This window comes from Polyodon spathula, chromosome 38 (assembly GCF_017654505.1).
Source record: "Polyodon spathula isolate WHYD16114869_AA chromosome 38, ASM1765450v1, whole genome shotgun sequence".
NCBI classification, from domain to species: domain Eukaryota; kingdom Metazoa; phylum Chordata; class Actinopteri; order Acipenseriformes; family Polyodontidae; genus Polyodon; species Polyodon spathula.
The window spans coordinates 753,996-770,720 of NC_054571.1; the positions used below are offsets into that span (position 1 = coordinate 753,996).

Consider the following 16,725-nt stretch of genomic DNA (forward strand, 5'->3'; position numbering starts at 1 on the left):
AACAAGCAGGGAGAGAGTGTAATTCAATAATTGTATGGGTTCATTGGATATTTATTTTTCCGATGCGTGGGAACCCCTGATTTTGGGGTGTGCGAGGGTGACCATGCTAAACTGAGAAGCAGCTGCTAGTCTTCTCAGTTGTTATACTTACAATTGCATAATCAGAGCTCTGTGATGGCTCTCCACTGAAGGGGTTAATCTCCGTTTTAATTGAAATGTCACGACTAGTCTTCCTGGGCGTCTTTTCCTTGACCCAACCAAACAGTTCTGAGGACACCATCGGCGACTTGAAGAAGCTCATCTCTGCGCAGACTGGAACCAGGTGGGACAAGATTGTGCTGAAGAAATGGTGAGACCCTTTTTATATAGACTTCATCTCTTACCAGAGGTGAAACAGACATGCTGTGACATCCAGGCTTCTGTACTGAAACTGTGCACAGGCAAAGTTACTTAACTAGTAATGCACTCTGTCCAGCACAGAGAGCATTCTGGGGAATCTAGTGCTTACAGACTGACATGGGAGAAGAGGGACGCTGTAAAGAAAAAGGTTATGTGAAGATTGTTTTGACCAAAACAGACAGTAAACTTGGAGTAAGTAGCGTACCTGCCATTTATTTTCATTAACGTCTGAACAACTTCTTACACTTAACTTTAAAGTCTGTTTCAAAGTTCTTCTCAACATGTCTGTTCATGTGCGCTGGGGTTTGAGATCTGTGCTCTAAATCACTGCAGGAAGAGCAACTCCAAAAAAAAAAAGAGAAACCAAAAAAAAAAAAAACATAAATGCTCTGACTTTTCTGTTCCGTACCACGTCGTGGATCGTTATTGCTGTCTTATCTGTTTGACAATGTCGGCAGTAATCCGGACACTATCGGTGCACTAGAGCTGATAGTTTGAAAAGAGCTTTGAAACAGACTTTAAAGTTAGAAGTGTAAAAGTTGTCAGGATGTTAACAGTGAAAAGAAAAATTACAGGTACGTTATTTAAACACTTGTAGCAACACTTCGGCGGGGGGGGGGGGGGGGGGGGGGCGTGACGCTGTACATTTTTTGGAACCCCGCTCTTTTAAATGTACTGAATTTAAAATAAAAAAAAAAGCTTGCATTTTGATTTTTTTGTTCAGTCTCGCGTGTGGCTTTTGTTGTGTACCAAGCTGAAAATTTCTTGGACTTAAAAATGCCTTTTGTAATATTATTTCATATTTTTATCATTGCAGGTATACGATATTCAAGGACCATGTGTCATTAGGGGACTGTATCCTTTTGTGTGTGTGAGTGGCTGAGTTTATGTTGGTTAAGTCTGTGTTCCTAACAAGTAGGGTCTGTTCCCGTAGAAGATTAACTGGATCTCAATGAGCGGTGCATCTGGGGAACTCGGTGAATCAGTGTGTTTGTCCATTAGCCTCTCATCACTTTCAGCTCTGGAGGCCTGGGTTTGAATCTGGCTCTGGTCACAAGCTGTTAGTTTCAACCTTGCCCAGGGTAGATGCTTGCCCACAGCATAACACTACAGCTGTGGCCAAACATTTTGCATCATCCACTGAGACATAATAAAAATAAACTATATGAACATGACTTCAGACTTTTATCTAACATCATGTAGCTAAAGCAACTAAAGTGATATCGCCAAAGTCTCCCGGAAGCCATACGAATAGTAGTGCAGTATTTCACATGTTAGATTTCTTTCACACTGCATTTTGTTTTTTCATGCGCAGCCCTGGTGTTGTGGAAATGTGTTATTCCTTAACTTCGCTTTCACACAGATGAAATCCACGATGGGATGAACTTGGAGTTGTATTACCAGTAGACCTACAAGAACCGCTGTTGGGTATCGCTTTCCTTTCACCGACCGGACAGACTACAAATGCTGGAGTCCGAGTGTGTCGCTTTATACTTGATAATATTGGAATTTGGGCTGCATTTTTTTCTTCACGTTTTTCCTCCCTGCTAGTAAATGACCATGTTGTAGCCCCTGCAACTCTCTTCATTTTGATTTTCTTTTAAAATAAAATCTGATAAATAACGTGTGTGTGTGTGTGTGTGTGTGTGTGCGCAAGCGCATGACCACTGTTTTAATTCAGTCCTCCAGGACATGGTACACAGGAAAACTTCACACAATACAAGTCCACATACAGAGGAAGGTAAATTATTCAATTCATGTATTTATTCAAAAACCCTCGAGCATTTTAAACATCATATATCCTGACGATGCCGTGTGAAATACTGAAACATTGTTTCCATTGAGTTTTATTTTGTGAATTAGATTTTATTATTATTATTATTATTATTATTATTATTGGTAACATTAACATTCTTTTGCATAACTGATCAAATAGCTCTTGCATTAACATTAGTGGTTAGTTAATTAAACTGTCCAGTTTACTTTTAAAATCTATCTTCCTATTTACAGTTGAGGAAATGAATTTGGCCCACTAGGCTTTTGTCTTTTTCTTAAATGATTTCACTTGTGTGCAATGTTGCACACAAGTGCTAATGGGGGAAGGGTTACAAAAATAGAAAGAAAAACACGGTTGACGTAAAGGCTCTGAATTCTACCAAAAGCATTACTGTGTTTTCTTTTGCATGTTATTCCCTGCGGTTAACAGCTTTTTAAACTGGGTCACAGTGTTGAAACCTCTGCTCATTGAGTGCTGGCGCCACTATCAGTCCGTAGAGGGCGCTGTCCACCTTTGAGATGCAGCAAGAGACCACGGACAAACAGCGCCCTCTGCGGGCTAAACAAACAAAACACACTTGAAAATAAAATTGCGCACCTGTATTGTGCTATAATTGAAAATGTCAATATTTAAGTGTTTCTTCAGCCACACAACCACATAGAAGCTCAATTTGAAGGGATGTAGCATTAGAAATACAGTCTGCAGTAGATTCCAGTGTTTCTGGAAGGATTCCTGCAAAAACGGATTTATAACAAAAAGGAAAAAGACATGAACACTGCTTTAAGCGTATTCAGCAATATTGACCATATATTTCAGGAGGATGAAAATTGCTGCAGACTAACGGTAATACATGCAGATCATCACTGCAGAAAAACAAGATTGTATTTGCTGCAATTATTTTTTAAATAATTTAAATAAAATACGCAATACAAATATTTTTTTAAATAGCATGTTTACATGGATAACCGTGAATAAACTAAAATAAAATAGAATAGACAGCGTGTCGCTTTGTTTCAATTTCACAAAATTGTCAACATTATTATTTGAAGGATCGCTCATCTCCAGTGCAATTATTCAGAGAAAGTTGATTCGTAACTAAATATACTACAATGTTTCGCTTATCTGGTGAAATAAAAAAAAAAAAATAGCGGCCGTGCTTTTACCAGGGGAGACCCTCAGGGACCTCTGCGGCTCTCCAGGAGCGGATTTGGCCGCTATACCTGCACTCAGACATTATTTCTGCACAGCTCGCTATAGACATGTGGATTCACGAATTATTAGTCTGTTTTTATCACTAAAAAATGCTGATAATGAATGCTTCAGATCCATGAGCTACAGAAAACAGATCTCAGCGCGCAATAAAAACAACGCGTTTCAGCGGACCTGTCTTCAATGAAGGCGTTTGCATGCGTGTTCTTTCCTTTTTTATTCATGTATTTCTTTCTTTCTTTCTAATAAAGCTTTAGGGCAGTATATACGCATACACGCTTTTACTGGAAAATTAAATTCTACATACTGAAAGGTATTATTTTTCCTAATACCAGTCGGCAAAATTCAGCGCTAACCGGCGGATTAAGACCCGCCTCTGCTAACGAATGATTGGACTGCAGTCAGATCTTTCTCTTTCCCATTGGCTACTAACTCGCTATCAATTTTCATGCAGAATACAGTGAACGGCCCCTGCTTGCTTATGATTGGACAGCTGCGTAAAACTTGGCAGATTTTGACTCTCCTATTGGTTATACTTACTGTCAGTGCCTGTAACTGAAAGAGACACAGTTTATGTCCCACCAGCTGACTTGTGATTGGGCTCCGCAGAGCCAATGCAGATATTGAATTGGTTGATAGTAACGCAGAAGCCCTTTGGGGGAAAAAATTAAATGTCGAGTGCATACAAGCACAGCATAAACGAGCAGCGCCGCAAGCGTGAACTCTGAGTCGCTTTTGTTGGAAAACGTGTTTAAAGCTTTCTTTTTTCCCACGCTACGACCCGCCAGACATGTGTTCACGACCCATAATTTAAGAACAGCTGCCGCTGCACGATGGCTTTGCTTTGCAGGTACGAATTTACCCGCGGGCACAACTTTGAGAAACATTGATCTAAATGAAAGCGCCCCAGTCACCTAAACGACAAGGCGCTGACCTCGTAAACCAAGGATTGTGGTTTCCGCTCAATATCTTATTAAAAACGAGCAATATTTGTGTTCTTTGGCGATGATATGTTTGCAAGTCTTGATATGTGCTATACTCTTTCACTGAGCACACAGTAGTGGTGGCCGAGTGGTTGAGCTGATGGACTTGAACTTCATTAGGGTTTCCCCGCGCAGGTTCGAATCCTGCCGATGACGTCACCGTTTTCCATGTATCCGTGCGAAAGGTGTGGTCAGCTTAAATGTCTTAGTACAGTACACGGTATAGGGCTCCTCTTCTAGGAATAGAAACGCTGGTGGAAGACGAAGCTTGCTGCATTGACAACAAAGCGTCCCAAAAGAAGTCACACCACTATTCAGATAATACCAGCGGCTGTCTAAAACGAGGCACCTAGTTCAGAAACGACTCTCTGCGCATGACTGAAACGAGACACTCATCTCAGAACAGCGTCTCTGCGCATGTCTGTAAACAAAAAACTCGTGTCAGAACAGCGTCTCTGCGCATGACTGAAACGAGGCACCCATCTCAGAACAGCGTCTCTGCGCATGTCTGTAAACAAAGCACTCGTGTCAGAAGAGGGTCTCTGCGCATGACTGAAACGAGGCACCCCTCTCACAACGGCGTCTCTGCGCATGTCTGTAAACAAAGCACTCATCTCACAACAGCGTCTCTGCGCATGACTGAAACGAGACACCCAGTTCAGAAAAGCAAATCTGCGCATGTCTGTAAACAAGGCACTCGTCTCAGAAATGCATCTCTGCGCATGTCTAAAACGAGGCACACATCTGAGAACAGCGTCTCTGCGCATGTTTGTAAACAAATCACTCGTGTCCTCCCATCCTCTCTGCGCATGACTGAAACGAGACACCCATCTCAGAACAACGTCTCTGCGCATGTCTGTAAACACTGCACTCGTGTCAGAACATTGTCTCTGCGCATGACTGAAACGAGGCACCCGTCTCAGCCACGAGTCTCTCTGCGCATGTCTGTAAACAAAAAACTCGTGTCAGAGCAGCGTCTCTGCGCATGACTGAAACGAGACACCCATCTCAGAACAGCGTCTCTTGCGCATGTCTGTAAACAAAGCACTCGTCTCAGAACAGCGTCTCTGCGCATGACTGAAACGAGGCACCCGTCTCAGAACAGCGTCTCTCTGCGCATGTCTGTAAACAAGGTCTCACTGCGTGTCACAAAGCAGCGTCTCTGCGCATGACTGAAACGAGGCACCCATCTCAGAACAGCGTCTCTGCGCATGTCTGTAAACAAAGCACTCGTGTCAGAACAGCGTCTCTGCGCATGACTGAAACGAGACACCCATCTCAGAACAGCGTCTCTTGCGCATGTCTGTAAACAAAGCACTCGTGTCAGAACAGAGTCTCTGCGCATGACTGAAACGAGGCACCCGTCTCAGCCACAAGCGTCTCTGCGCATGTCTGTAAACAAAGCACTCGTGTCAGAGCAGCGTCTCTGCGCATGACTGAAACGAGACACCCAGTTCAGAACAAGCGTCTCTGCGCATGTCTGTAAACAAAGCACTCGTGTCAGAACAGCGTCTCTGCGCATGACTGAAACGAGGCACCCATCTCAGAACAGCGTCTCTGCGCATGTCTGTAAACAAAGCACTCGTGTCAGAACAGCGTCTCTGCGCATGACTGAAACGAGGCACCCATCTCAGAACACGTCTCTGCGCAAACTGTAAACACTGCACTCGTGTCAGAACAGCGTCTCTGCGCATGACTGAAACGAGGCACCCGTCTCAGAACAGCGTCTCTGCGCATGTCTGTAAACGCACTCGTGTCACAGCGTCTCTGCGCATGACTGAAACGAGACACCCATCTCAGAACAGCGTCTCTCTGCGCATGTCTGTAAACAAAGCACTCGTGTCAGAACAGCGTCTCTGCGCATGACTGAAAAACGAGAACACCTCTGCGCATGTCTGTAACAGCAGCGTCTCTGCGCATGACTGAAACGAGACACCCATCTCAGAACAGCGTCTCTGCGCATGTCTGTGTCTCTGCGCATGACTGAAACGAGGCACCCGTCTCACGAACAGTCGTCTCTGCGCATGTCTGTAAACAAAGAACACTCGTGTCAGCACTCGTGCAGCGTCTCTGCGCATGACTGAAACGGGCACACATACCAGAACAGCGTCTCTCTGCGCATGTCTGTAAACAAAGCACTCATCTCACAACAGCGTCTCTGCGCATGACTGAAACGAGACACCCAGTTCAGAACAACGTCTCTGCGCATGTCTGTAAACACTGCACTCGTGTCAGAACATTGTCTCTGCGCATGACTGAAACGAGGCACCCGTCTCAGCCACGAGTCTCTCTGCGCATGTCTGTAAACAAAAAACTCGTGTCAGAGCAGCGTCTCTGCGCATGACTGAAACGAGACACCCAGCTCAGAACAGCGTCTCTGCGCATGTCTGTAAACAAAGCACTCGTGTCAGAATAGCGTCTCTGCGCATGACTGAAACGAGGCACCCATCTCAGAACAGCGTCTCTGCGCATGTCTGTAAACAAAGCACTCATCTCACAACAGCGTCTCTGCGCATGACTGAAACGAGACACCCATCTCAGAACAACGTCTCTGCGCATGTCTGTAAACACTGCACTCGTGTCAGAACATTGTCTCTGCGCATGACTGAAACGAGGCACCCGTCTCAGAACAGCGTCTCTGCGCATGTCTGTAAACAAAAAACTCGTGTCAGAGCAGCGTCTCTGCGCATGACTGAAACGAGACACCCATCTCAGAACAGCGTCTCTGCGCATGTCTGTAAACAAAGCACTCATCTCACAACAGCGTCTCTGCGCATGACTGAAACGAGACACCCATCTCAGAACAGCGTCTCTGCGCATGTCTGTAAACAAAGCACTCGTGTCAGAATAGAGTCTCTGCGCATGACTGAAACGAGGCACCCGTCTCACAACAGCGTCTCTGCGCATGTCTGTAAACAAAGCACTCGTGTCAGAACAGCGTCTCTGCGCATGACTGAAACGAGACACCCATCTCAGAACAACGTCTCTCTGCGCATGTCTGTAAACAAAGCACTCGTGTCAGAACAGAGTCTCTGCGCATGACTGAAACGAGACACCCATCCCAGAACAGCGTCTCTCTGCGCATGTCTGTAAACAAAGCACTCATCTCACAACAGCGTCTCTGCGCATGACTGAAACGAGACACCCATCTCAGAACAGCGTCTCTTGCGCATGTCTGTAAACAAAGCACTCGTGTCAGAACAGGGTCTCTGCGCATGACTGAAACGAGGCACCCATCTCAGAACAGCGTCTCTGCGCATGTCTGTAAACAAAGCACTCGTGTCAGAGCAGCGTCTCTGCGCATGACTGAAACGAGACACCCATCTCAGAACAACGTCTCATGCGCATGTCTGTAAACACTGCACTCGTGTCAGAACATTGTCTCTGCGCATGACTGAAACGAGGCACCCGTCTCAGAACGAGTCTCTCTGCGCATGTCTGTAAATCAGAGCAGCGTCTCTGCGCATGACTGAAACGAGACACCCATCTCAGAACAGCGTCTCTTGCGCATGTCTGTAAACAAAGCACTCGTGTCAGAACAGAGTCTCTGCGCATGACTGAAACGAGGCACAGAACGTCTCTCTGCGCATGTCTGTAAACAAAGCACTCGTGTCAGAACATTGTCTCTGCGCATGACTGAAACGAGACACCCATCTCAGAACAACGTCTCTGCGCATGTCTGTAAACAAGGCACTCGTGTCAGAACATTGTCTCTGCGCATGACTGAAACGAGGCACCCATCTCAGAACAGCGTCTCTGCGCATGTCTGTAAACAAAGCACTCGTGTCAGAACAGCGTCTCTGCGCATGACTGAAACGAGACACCCATCTCAGAACAACGTCTCTGCGCATGTCTGTAAACACTGCACTCGTGTCAGAACAGAGTCTCTGCGCATGACTAAAACGAGGCACCCGTCTCAGAACGAGGCACCCGTCTCTCTGTCTCTGCGCATGTCTGTAAACAAAGCACTCGTGTCAGAACAGCGTCTCTGCGCATGACTGAAACGAGACACCCATCTCAGAACAGCGTCTCTTGCGCATGTCTGTAAACAAAGCACTCGTGTCAGAACAGCGTCTCTGCGCATGACTGAAACGAGACACCCATCTCAGAACAGCCTCTCTTGCGCATGTCTGTAAACAAAGCACTCATCTCACAACAGCGTCTCTGCGCATGACTGAAACGAGACACCCAGCTCAGAACAACGTCTCTGCGCATGTCTGTAAACACTGCACTCGTGTCAGAACATCGTCTCTGCGCATGACTGAAACGAGGCACCCGTCTCAGCAACGAGTCTCTCTGCGCATGTCTGTAAACAAAGCACTCGTGTCAGAAGAGGGTCTCTGCGCATGACTGAAACGAGGCACCCATCTCAGAACAGCCTCTCTGCGCATGTCTGTAAACAAAGCACTCATCTCACAACAGCGTCTCTGCGCATGACTGAAACGAGACACCCATCTCAGAACAGCGTCTCTGCGCATGTCTGTAAACAAGGCACTCCTCTCAGAAATGCATCTCTGCGCATGACTAAAACGAGGCACGCATCTCAAAACAGCGTCTCTGCGCATGTCTGTAAACAAAGCACTCGTGTCAGAACATGTGTCTCTGCGCATGACTGAAACGAGACACCCATCTCAGAACAACGTCTCTGCGCATGTCTGTAAACACTGCACTCGTGTCAGAACATTGTCTCTGCGCATGACTGAAACGAGGCACCCGTCTCAGCCACGAGTCTCTCTGCGCATGTCTGTAAACAAAAAACTCGTGTCAGAGCAGCGTCTCTGCGCATGACTGAAACGAGACACCCATCTCAGAACAGCGTCTCTTGCGCATGTCTGTAAACAAAGCACTCATCTCAGAACAGCGTCTCTGCGCATGACTGAAACGAGACACCCATCTCAGAACAGCGTCTTGCGCATGTCTGTAAACAAAGCACTCGTGTCAGAACATTGTCTCTGCGCATGACTGAAACGAGGCACCCATCTCAGAACAGCGTCTCTGCGCATGTCTGTAAACACTGCACTCGTGTCAGAACATTGTCTCTGCGCATGACTGAAACGAGGCACCCATCTCAGAAACGTCTCTGCGCATGTCTGTAAACAAAGCACTCGTGTCAGAACAGCGTCTCTGCGCATGACTGAAACGAGGCACCCATCTCAGAACAGCGTCTCTGCGCATGTCTGTAAACAAAGCACTCGTGTCAGAACAGGGTCTCTGCGCATGACTGAAACGAGGCACCCATCTCAGAACAGCGTCTCTGCGCATGTCTGTAAACAAGGCACTCGTGTCAGAACAGGGTCTCTGCGCATGACTGAAACGAGGCACCCATCTCAGAACAGCGTCTCTGCGCATGTCTGTAAACAAAGCACTCATCTCACAACAGCGTCTCTGCGCATGACTGAAACGAGACACCCATTTCAGAACAACGTCTCTGCGCATGTCTGTAAACACTGCACTCGTGTCAGAACATCGTCTCTGCGCATGACTGAAACGAGGCACCCGTCTCAGCAACGAGTCTCTCTGCGCATGTCTGTAAACAAAGCACTCGTGTCAGAACAGCGTCTCTGCGCATGACTGAAACGAGACACCCATCTCAGAACAGCGTCTCTGCGCATGTCTGTAAACAAAGCACTCGTGTCAGCATGTCTCTGCGCATGACTGAAACGAGGCACCCGTCTCTGCGCAGAAACACGCACCCGTCTCTCTGCGCATGTCTGTCACTCGTGTCAGAGCAGCGTCTCTGCGCATGACTGAAACGAGGCACCCATCTCAGAACAGCGTCTCTCTGCGCATGTCTGTAAACAAAGCACTCATCTCACAACAGCGTCTCTGCGCATGACAGAAACGAGACACCCAGTTCAGAACAGCGTCTCTGCGCATGTCTGTAAACAAAGCACTCGTGTCAGAACAGCGTCTCTGCGCATGACTGAAACGAGGCACCCATCTCAGAACAGCGTCTCTTGCGCATGTCTGTAAACAAAGCACTCGTGTCAGAACAGCGTCTCTGCGCATGACTGAAACGAGGCACCCATCTCAGAACAGCGTCTCTGCGCATGTCTGTAAACAAAGCACTCGTGTCAGAACAGGGTCTCTGCGCATGACTGAAACGAGGCACCCATCTCAGAACAACGTCTCTGCGCATGTCTGTAAACACTGCACTCGTGTCAGAACATTGTCTCTGCGCATGACTGAAACGAGGCACCCATCTCAGAACAGCGTCTCTGCGCATGTCTGTAAACACTGCACTCGTGTCAGAACAGCGTCTCTGCGCATGACTGAAACGAGACACCCATCTCAGAACAGCGTCTCTGCGCATGTCTGTAAACACTGCACTCGTGTCAGAACAGCGTCTCTGCGCATGACTGAAACGAGGCACCCATCTCAGAACAGCGTCTCTGCGCATGTCTGTAAACAAAGCACTCGTGTCAGAACAGCGTCTCTGCGCATGACTGAAACGAGACACCCATCTCAGAACAACATATCTGCGCATGTCTGTAAACACTGCACTCGTGTCAGAACATTGTCTCTGCGCATGACTGAAACGAGGCACCCGTCTCAGCCACGAGTCTCTCTGCGCATGTCTGTAAACAAAAAACTCGTGTCAGAGCAGCGTCTCTGCGCATGACTGAAACGAGACACCCATCTCAGAACAGCGTCTCTTGCGCATGTCTGTAAACAAAGCACTCGTCTCACAACAGCGTCTCTGCGCATGACTGAAACGAGGCACCCATCTCAGTCTCTGCGCATGTCTGTCTCTCTGCGCATGACTGAAACGAGGCACCCGTCTGTCTCTGCGCATGTCTGTAAACAAAGCACTCGTGTCAGAACAGCGTCTCTGCGCATGACTGAAACGAGGCACCCATCTCAGAACAGTCTCTCTGCGCATGTCTGTAAACAAAGCACTCGTGTCAGAAGAGGGTCTCTGCGCATGACTGAAACGAGGCACCCGTCTCTCAGAACAGCACTCGTGTCAGTCGTCTCTGCGCATGTCTGTAAACAAAGCACTCGTGTCAGAACAGGGTCTCTGCGCATGACTGAAACGAGGCACCCATCTCAGAACAGCGTCTCTGCGCATGTCTGTAAACAAAGCACTCGTGTCAGAACAGCGTCTCTGCGCATGACTGAAACGAGGCACCCATCTCACAGCGTCTCTCTGCGCATGTCTGTAAACAAAGCACTCGTGTCAGCAGCGTCTCTGCGCATGACTGAAACGAGGCACCCATCTCAGAACAGCGTCTCTGCGCATGTCTGTAAACAAAGCACTCGTGTCAGAACAGCGTCTCTGCGCATGACTGAAACGAGACACCCATCTCAGAACAGCGTCTTTGCGCATGTCTGTAAACACTACACTGGTGTCAGAACATTGTCTCTGCGCATGACTGAAACGAGGCACCCATCTCAGAACGGCGTCTCTGCGCATGTCTGTAAACAAAGCACTCGTGTCAGAGCAGCGTCTCTGCGCATGACTGAAACGAGACCCCCATCTCAGAACAGCGTCTCTGCGCATGTCTGTAAACAAAGCACTCGTGTCAGAACAGCGTCTCTGCGCATGACTGAAACGAGACACCCATCTCAGAACAGCGTCTCTCTGCGCATGTCTGTAAACAAAGCACTCGTGTCAGAACAGCGTCTCTGCGCATGACTGAAACGAGACACCCATCTCAGAACAGCGTCTCTGCGCATGTCTGTAAACAAAGCACTCGTGTCAGAACAGCGTCTCTGCGCATGACTGAAACGAGACACCCATCTCAGAACAGCGTCTCTGCGCATGTCTGTAAACAAAGCACTCGTGTCAGAACATTGTCTCTGCGCATGACTGAAACGAGGCACCCGTCTCAGAACAGCGTCTCTGCGCATGTCTGTAAACAAAGCACTCGTGTCAGAAGCAGCGTCTCTGCGCATGACTGCGCATGATGTCTGAAACGAGCACCCGTCTCAGTCACTGCGCATCTCAGAACAGCGTCTCTCTGCGCATGTCTGTAAACAAAGCACTCGTGTCAGAACAGCGTCTCTGCGCATGACTGAAACGAGACACCCATCTCAGAACAGCGTCTCTGCGCATGTATGTCTCTCGTGCGCATGTGCGCATGTAAACAGGCAATCTCAGAACACTGCGCATGTCTGTAAACAAAGCACTCGTGTCAGAACAGCGTCTCTGCGCATGACTGAAACGAGACACCCATCTCAGAACAGCGTCTCTGCGCATGTCTGTAAACAAGTCAGCACTCGCATGACTCAGACAATCTCAGAACAACGTCTCTCTGCGCATCTGTCTCTGCGCATGTCTAAAACGAGGCACCCATCTCAGAACAGCGTCTCTGCGCATGTTTGTAAACAAATCACTCGTGTCGCATGTTTGTAAACAAATCACTCGTGTCCTCCCATCTGAAACGAGACACCCATCTCAGAACCACGTCTCTGCGCATGTCTGTAAACAAAGCACTCGTGTCAGAACAGCGTCTCTGCGCATGACTGAAACGAGACACCCATCTCAGAACAGCGTCTCTTGCGCATGTCTGTAAACACTGCACTCGTGTCAGAACATTGTCTCTGCGCATGACTGAAACGAGGCACCCATCTCAGAACAGCGTCTCTGCGCATGTCTGTAAACAAAGCACTCGTGTCAGAGCAGCGTCTCTGCGCATGACTGAAACGAGACACCCATCTCAGAACAGCGTCTCTGCGCATGTCTGTAAACAAAGCACTCGTGTCAGAGCAGCGTCTCTGCGCATGACTGAAACGAGACACCCATCTCAGAACAGCGTCTCTGCGCATGTCTGTAAACAAAGCACTCGTGTCAGAACAGGGTCTCTGCGCATGACTGAAACGAGGCACCCGTCTCACAACAGCGTCTCTGCGCATGTCTGTAAACAAAGCACTCCTCTCAGAACAGCGTCTCTGCGCATGACTGAACGACTCTGCGCAGAAATGCGCGCATGACTGAAACGAGGCACCCGTCTCAGCGCATGACTGAAAGAGGCACCCATCTCGTCTCTGCGCATGTCTGTAAACAAAGCACTCGTGTCAGAACAGCGTCTCTGCGCATGACTGAAACGAGGCACCCATCTCAGAACAGCGTCTCTCTGCGCATGTCTGTAAACAAAGCACTCGTGTCAGAACAGCGTCTCTGCGCATGACTGAAACGTCTCTGCGCACTGTAAACCATCTCAGAACAGCGTCTCTCTGCGCATGTCTGTAAACAAAGCACTCGTGTCAGAACAGCGTCTCTGCGCATGACTGAAACGAGGCACCCGTCTCAAAACAGCGTCTCTGCGCATGTCTGTAAACAAAGCACTCGTGTCAGAACAGCGTCTCTGCGCATGACTGAAACGAGGCACCCATCTCAGAACAGCGTCTCTGCGCATGTCTGTAAACAAAGCACTCGTGTCAGAACAGCGTCTCTGCGCATGACTGAAACGAGGCACCCATCTCAGAACAGCGTCTCTGCGCATGTCTGTAAACAAAGCACTCGTGTCAGAACAGCGTCTCTGCGCATGACTGAAACGAGACACCCATCTCAGAACAGCGTCTCTGCGCATGTCTGTAAACACTGCACTCGTGTCAGAACATTGTCTCTGCGCATGACTGAAACGAGGCACCCGTCTCAGAACGAGTCTCTCTGCGCATGTCTGTAAACAAAGCACTCGTGTCAGAACAGCGTCTCTGCGCATGACTGAAACGAGGCACCCATCTCAGAACAGTGTCGTCTCTGCGCATGTCTGTAAACAAAGCACTCATCTCACAACAGCGTCTCTGCGCATGACTGAAACGAGACACCCATCTCAGAACAACGTCTCTGCGCATGTCTGTAAACACTGCACTCGTGTCAGAACATTGTCTCTGCGCATGACTGAAACGAGGCACCCATCTCAGAACGGCGTCTCTGCGCATGTCTGTAAACAAAGCACTCGTGTCAGAAGAGAGTCTCTGCGCATGACTGAAACGAGGCACCCATCTCAGAACAGCGTCTCTGCGCATGTCTGTAAACAAAGCACTCGTCTCAGAACACCCGTCTCGTCTCTGCGCATGACTGAAACGAGGCACTCGTCTCAGAACAGCGTCTCTGCGCATGACTGTAAACAAAGCACTCGTCTCAGAACAGCGTCTCTGCGCATGACTGAAACGAGACACCCATCTCAGAACAGCGTCTCTGCGCATGACTGTAAACAAAGCACTCGTGTCAGCACGTCTCTGCGCATCAGAGGCACCCGTCTCAGAACAGCGTCTCTGCGCATGTCTGTAAACAAAGCACTCGTGTCAGAACAGCGTCTCTGCGCATGACTGAAACGAGTAAACAAAGCAACACCCATCTCAGAACAGCGTCTCTGCGCATGTCTGTAAACAAAGCACTCGTGTCAGAACAGGGTCTCTGCGCATGACTGAAACGAGGCACCCATCTCAGAACAGCGTCTCTGCGCATGTCTGTAAACAAAGCACTCGTGTCACAACAGCGTCTCTGCGCATGACTGAAACGAGACACCCATCTCAGAACAGCGTCTCATGCGCATGTCTGTAAACACTGCACTCGTGTCAGAACATTGTCTCTGCGCATGACTGAAACGAGGCACCCGTCTCAGAACAGCGTCTCTGCGCATGTCTGTAAACAAAGCACTCGTGTCAGAAGAGGGTCTCTGCGCATGACTGAAACGAGTCACCCGTCTCACAACGGTGTCTCTGCGCATGTCTGTAAACAAAGCACCCCTCTCACAACAGCGTCTCTGCGCATGACTGAAACGAGACACCCATCTCAGAACAGCGTCTCTGCGCATGTCTGTAAACAAAGCACTCGTGTCAGAACAGCGTCTCTGCGCATGACTGAAACGAGGCACCCATCTCAGAACAACGTCTCTGCGCATGTCTGTAAACAAAGCACTCGTGTCAGAACAGCGTCTCTGCGCATGACTGAAACGAGGCACCCGTCTCAGAACAGCGTCTCTGCGCATGTCTGTAAACAAAGCACTCGTGTCAGAACAGCGTCTCTGCGCATGACTGAAACGAGGCACCCATCTCAGAACAGCGTCTCTGCGCATGTCTGTAAACAAAGCAGCGTCTCGTGTCAGAACAGCGTCTCTGCGCATGACTGAAACGAGGCACCCGTCTCAGAACAGCGTCTCTGCGCATGTCTGTAAACAAAGCACTCGTGTCAGCGTCTCTGCGCATGACTGAAACGAAACACTCGTTTCAGAACAGAATCTCTGCGCATGTCTGTAAACAAAGCACTCGTGTCAGAACAGCGTCTCTGCGCATGACTGAAACGAGGCACCCGTCTCAGCCAACAGTGTCTCTGCGCATGTCTGTAAACAAAGCACTCGTGTCAGAACAGCGTCTCTGCGCATGACTGAAACGAGGCACCCATCTCAGAACAGCGTCTCTGCGCATGTCTGTAAACAAAGCACTCGTCTCAGAACAGCGTCTCTGCGCATGACTGAAACGAGGCACCCATCTCAGAACAGCGTCTCTGCGCATGTCTGTAAACAAAGCACTCGTGTCAGAACAGCGTCTCTGCGCATGACTGAAACGAGACACCCATCTCAGAACAGCGTCTCTGCGCATGTCTGTAAACAAGGCACTCGTCTCAGAACAGCGTCTCTGCGCATGACTGAAACGAGGCACCCGTCTCAGAACAGCGTCTCTGCGCATGTCTGTAAACAAAGCACTCGTGTCAGAACAGCGTCTCTGCGCATGACTGAAACGAGACACCCATCTCAGAACAGCGTCTCTGCGCATGTCTGTAAACAAAGCACTCGTGTCAGAACATTGTCTCTGCGCATGACTGAAACGAGGCACCCGTCTCTCAGCCAACAGCACCCATCTCAGAACAGCGTCTCTGCGCATGTCTGTAAACAAAGCACTCGTGTCAGAACAGCGTCTCTGCGCATGACTGAAACGAGGCACCCATCTCAGAACAACGTCTCTGCGCATGTCTGTAAACAAAGCACTCGTGTCAGAACAGCGTCTCTGCGCATGTCTGTAAACAAAGCACTCGTCTCAGAACAGCGTCTCTGCGCATGACTGAAACGAACCCATCTTCAACAACAGTCTCTGCGCATGTCTGTAAACAAAACGAGCACTCGTGTCAGAACAACGTCTCTGCGCATGACTGAAACGAGGCACCCATATCTCTGCGCATGTCTGTAAACAAAGCACTCGTCTCAGAACAGCGTCTCTGCGCATGACTGAAACGAGGCACCCATCTCAGAACAGCGTCCCTGCGCATGTCTGTAAACGGCAGTCTGCAGAAATCACAATTCTCTGCGCATGTGTTGTAAAACAGCCTTTTGCGCATGTCTGTAAACAAAGCACTCGTGTCCTCCCATCCAGAACTTCACAGCAGTAGCTTGTTAAGAAACGTACCTAAGT

At 48.7% G+C, this 16,725-nt stretch overlaps 1 protein-coding gene across 1 annotated transcript; it reads left to right on the forward strand.

Moving 5' to 3' along the window:
• Nucleotides 1–200: 200 nt before the first annotated feature.
• On the forward strand, nucleotides 201–2,022 carry ubl5 (ubiquitin like 5). The gene is made up of 3 exons (XM_041235770.1): nucleotides 201–349; nucleotides 1,217–1,254; nucleotides 1,763–2,022. Exons 1-3 carry the CDS (start codon nucleotides 216–218, stop codon nucleotides 1,804–1,806), a joined length of 216 nt encoding a protein of 71 aa, XP_041091704.1. The 5' UTR covers nucleotides 201–215; the 3' UTR covers nucleotides 1,807–2,022.
• Nucleotides 2,023–16,725: the final 14,703 nt, after the last annotated feature.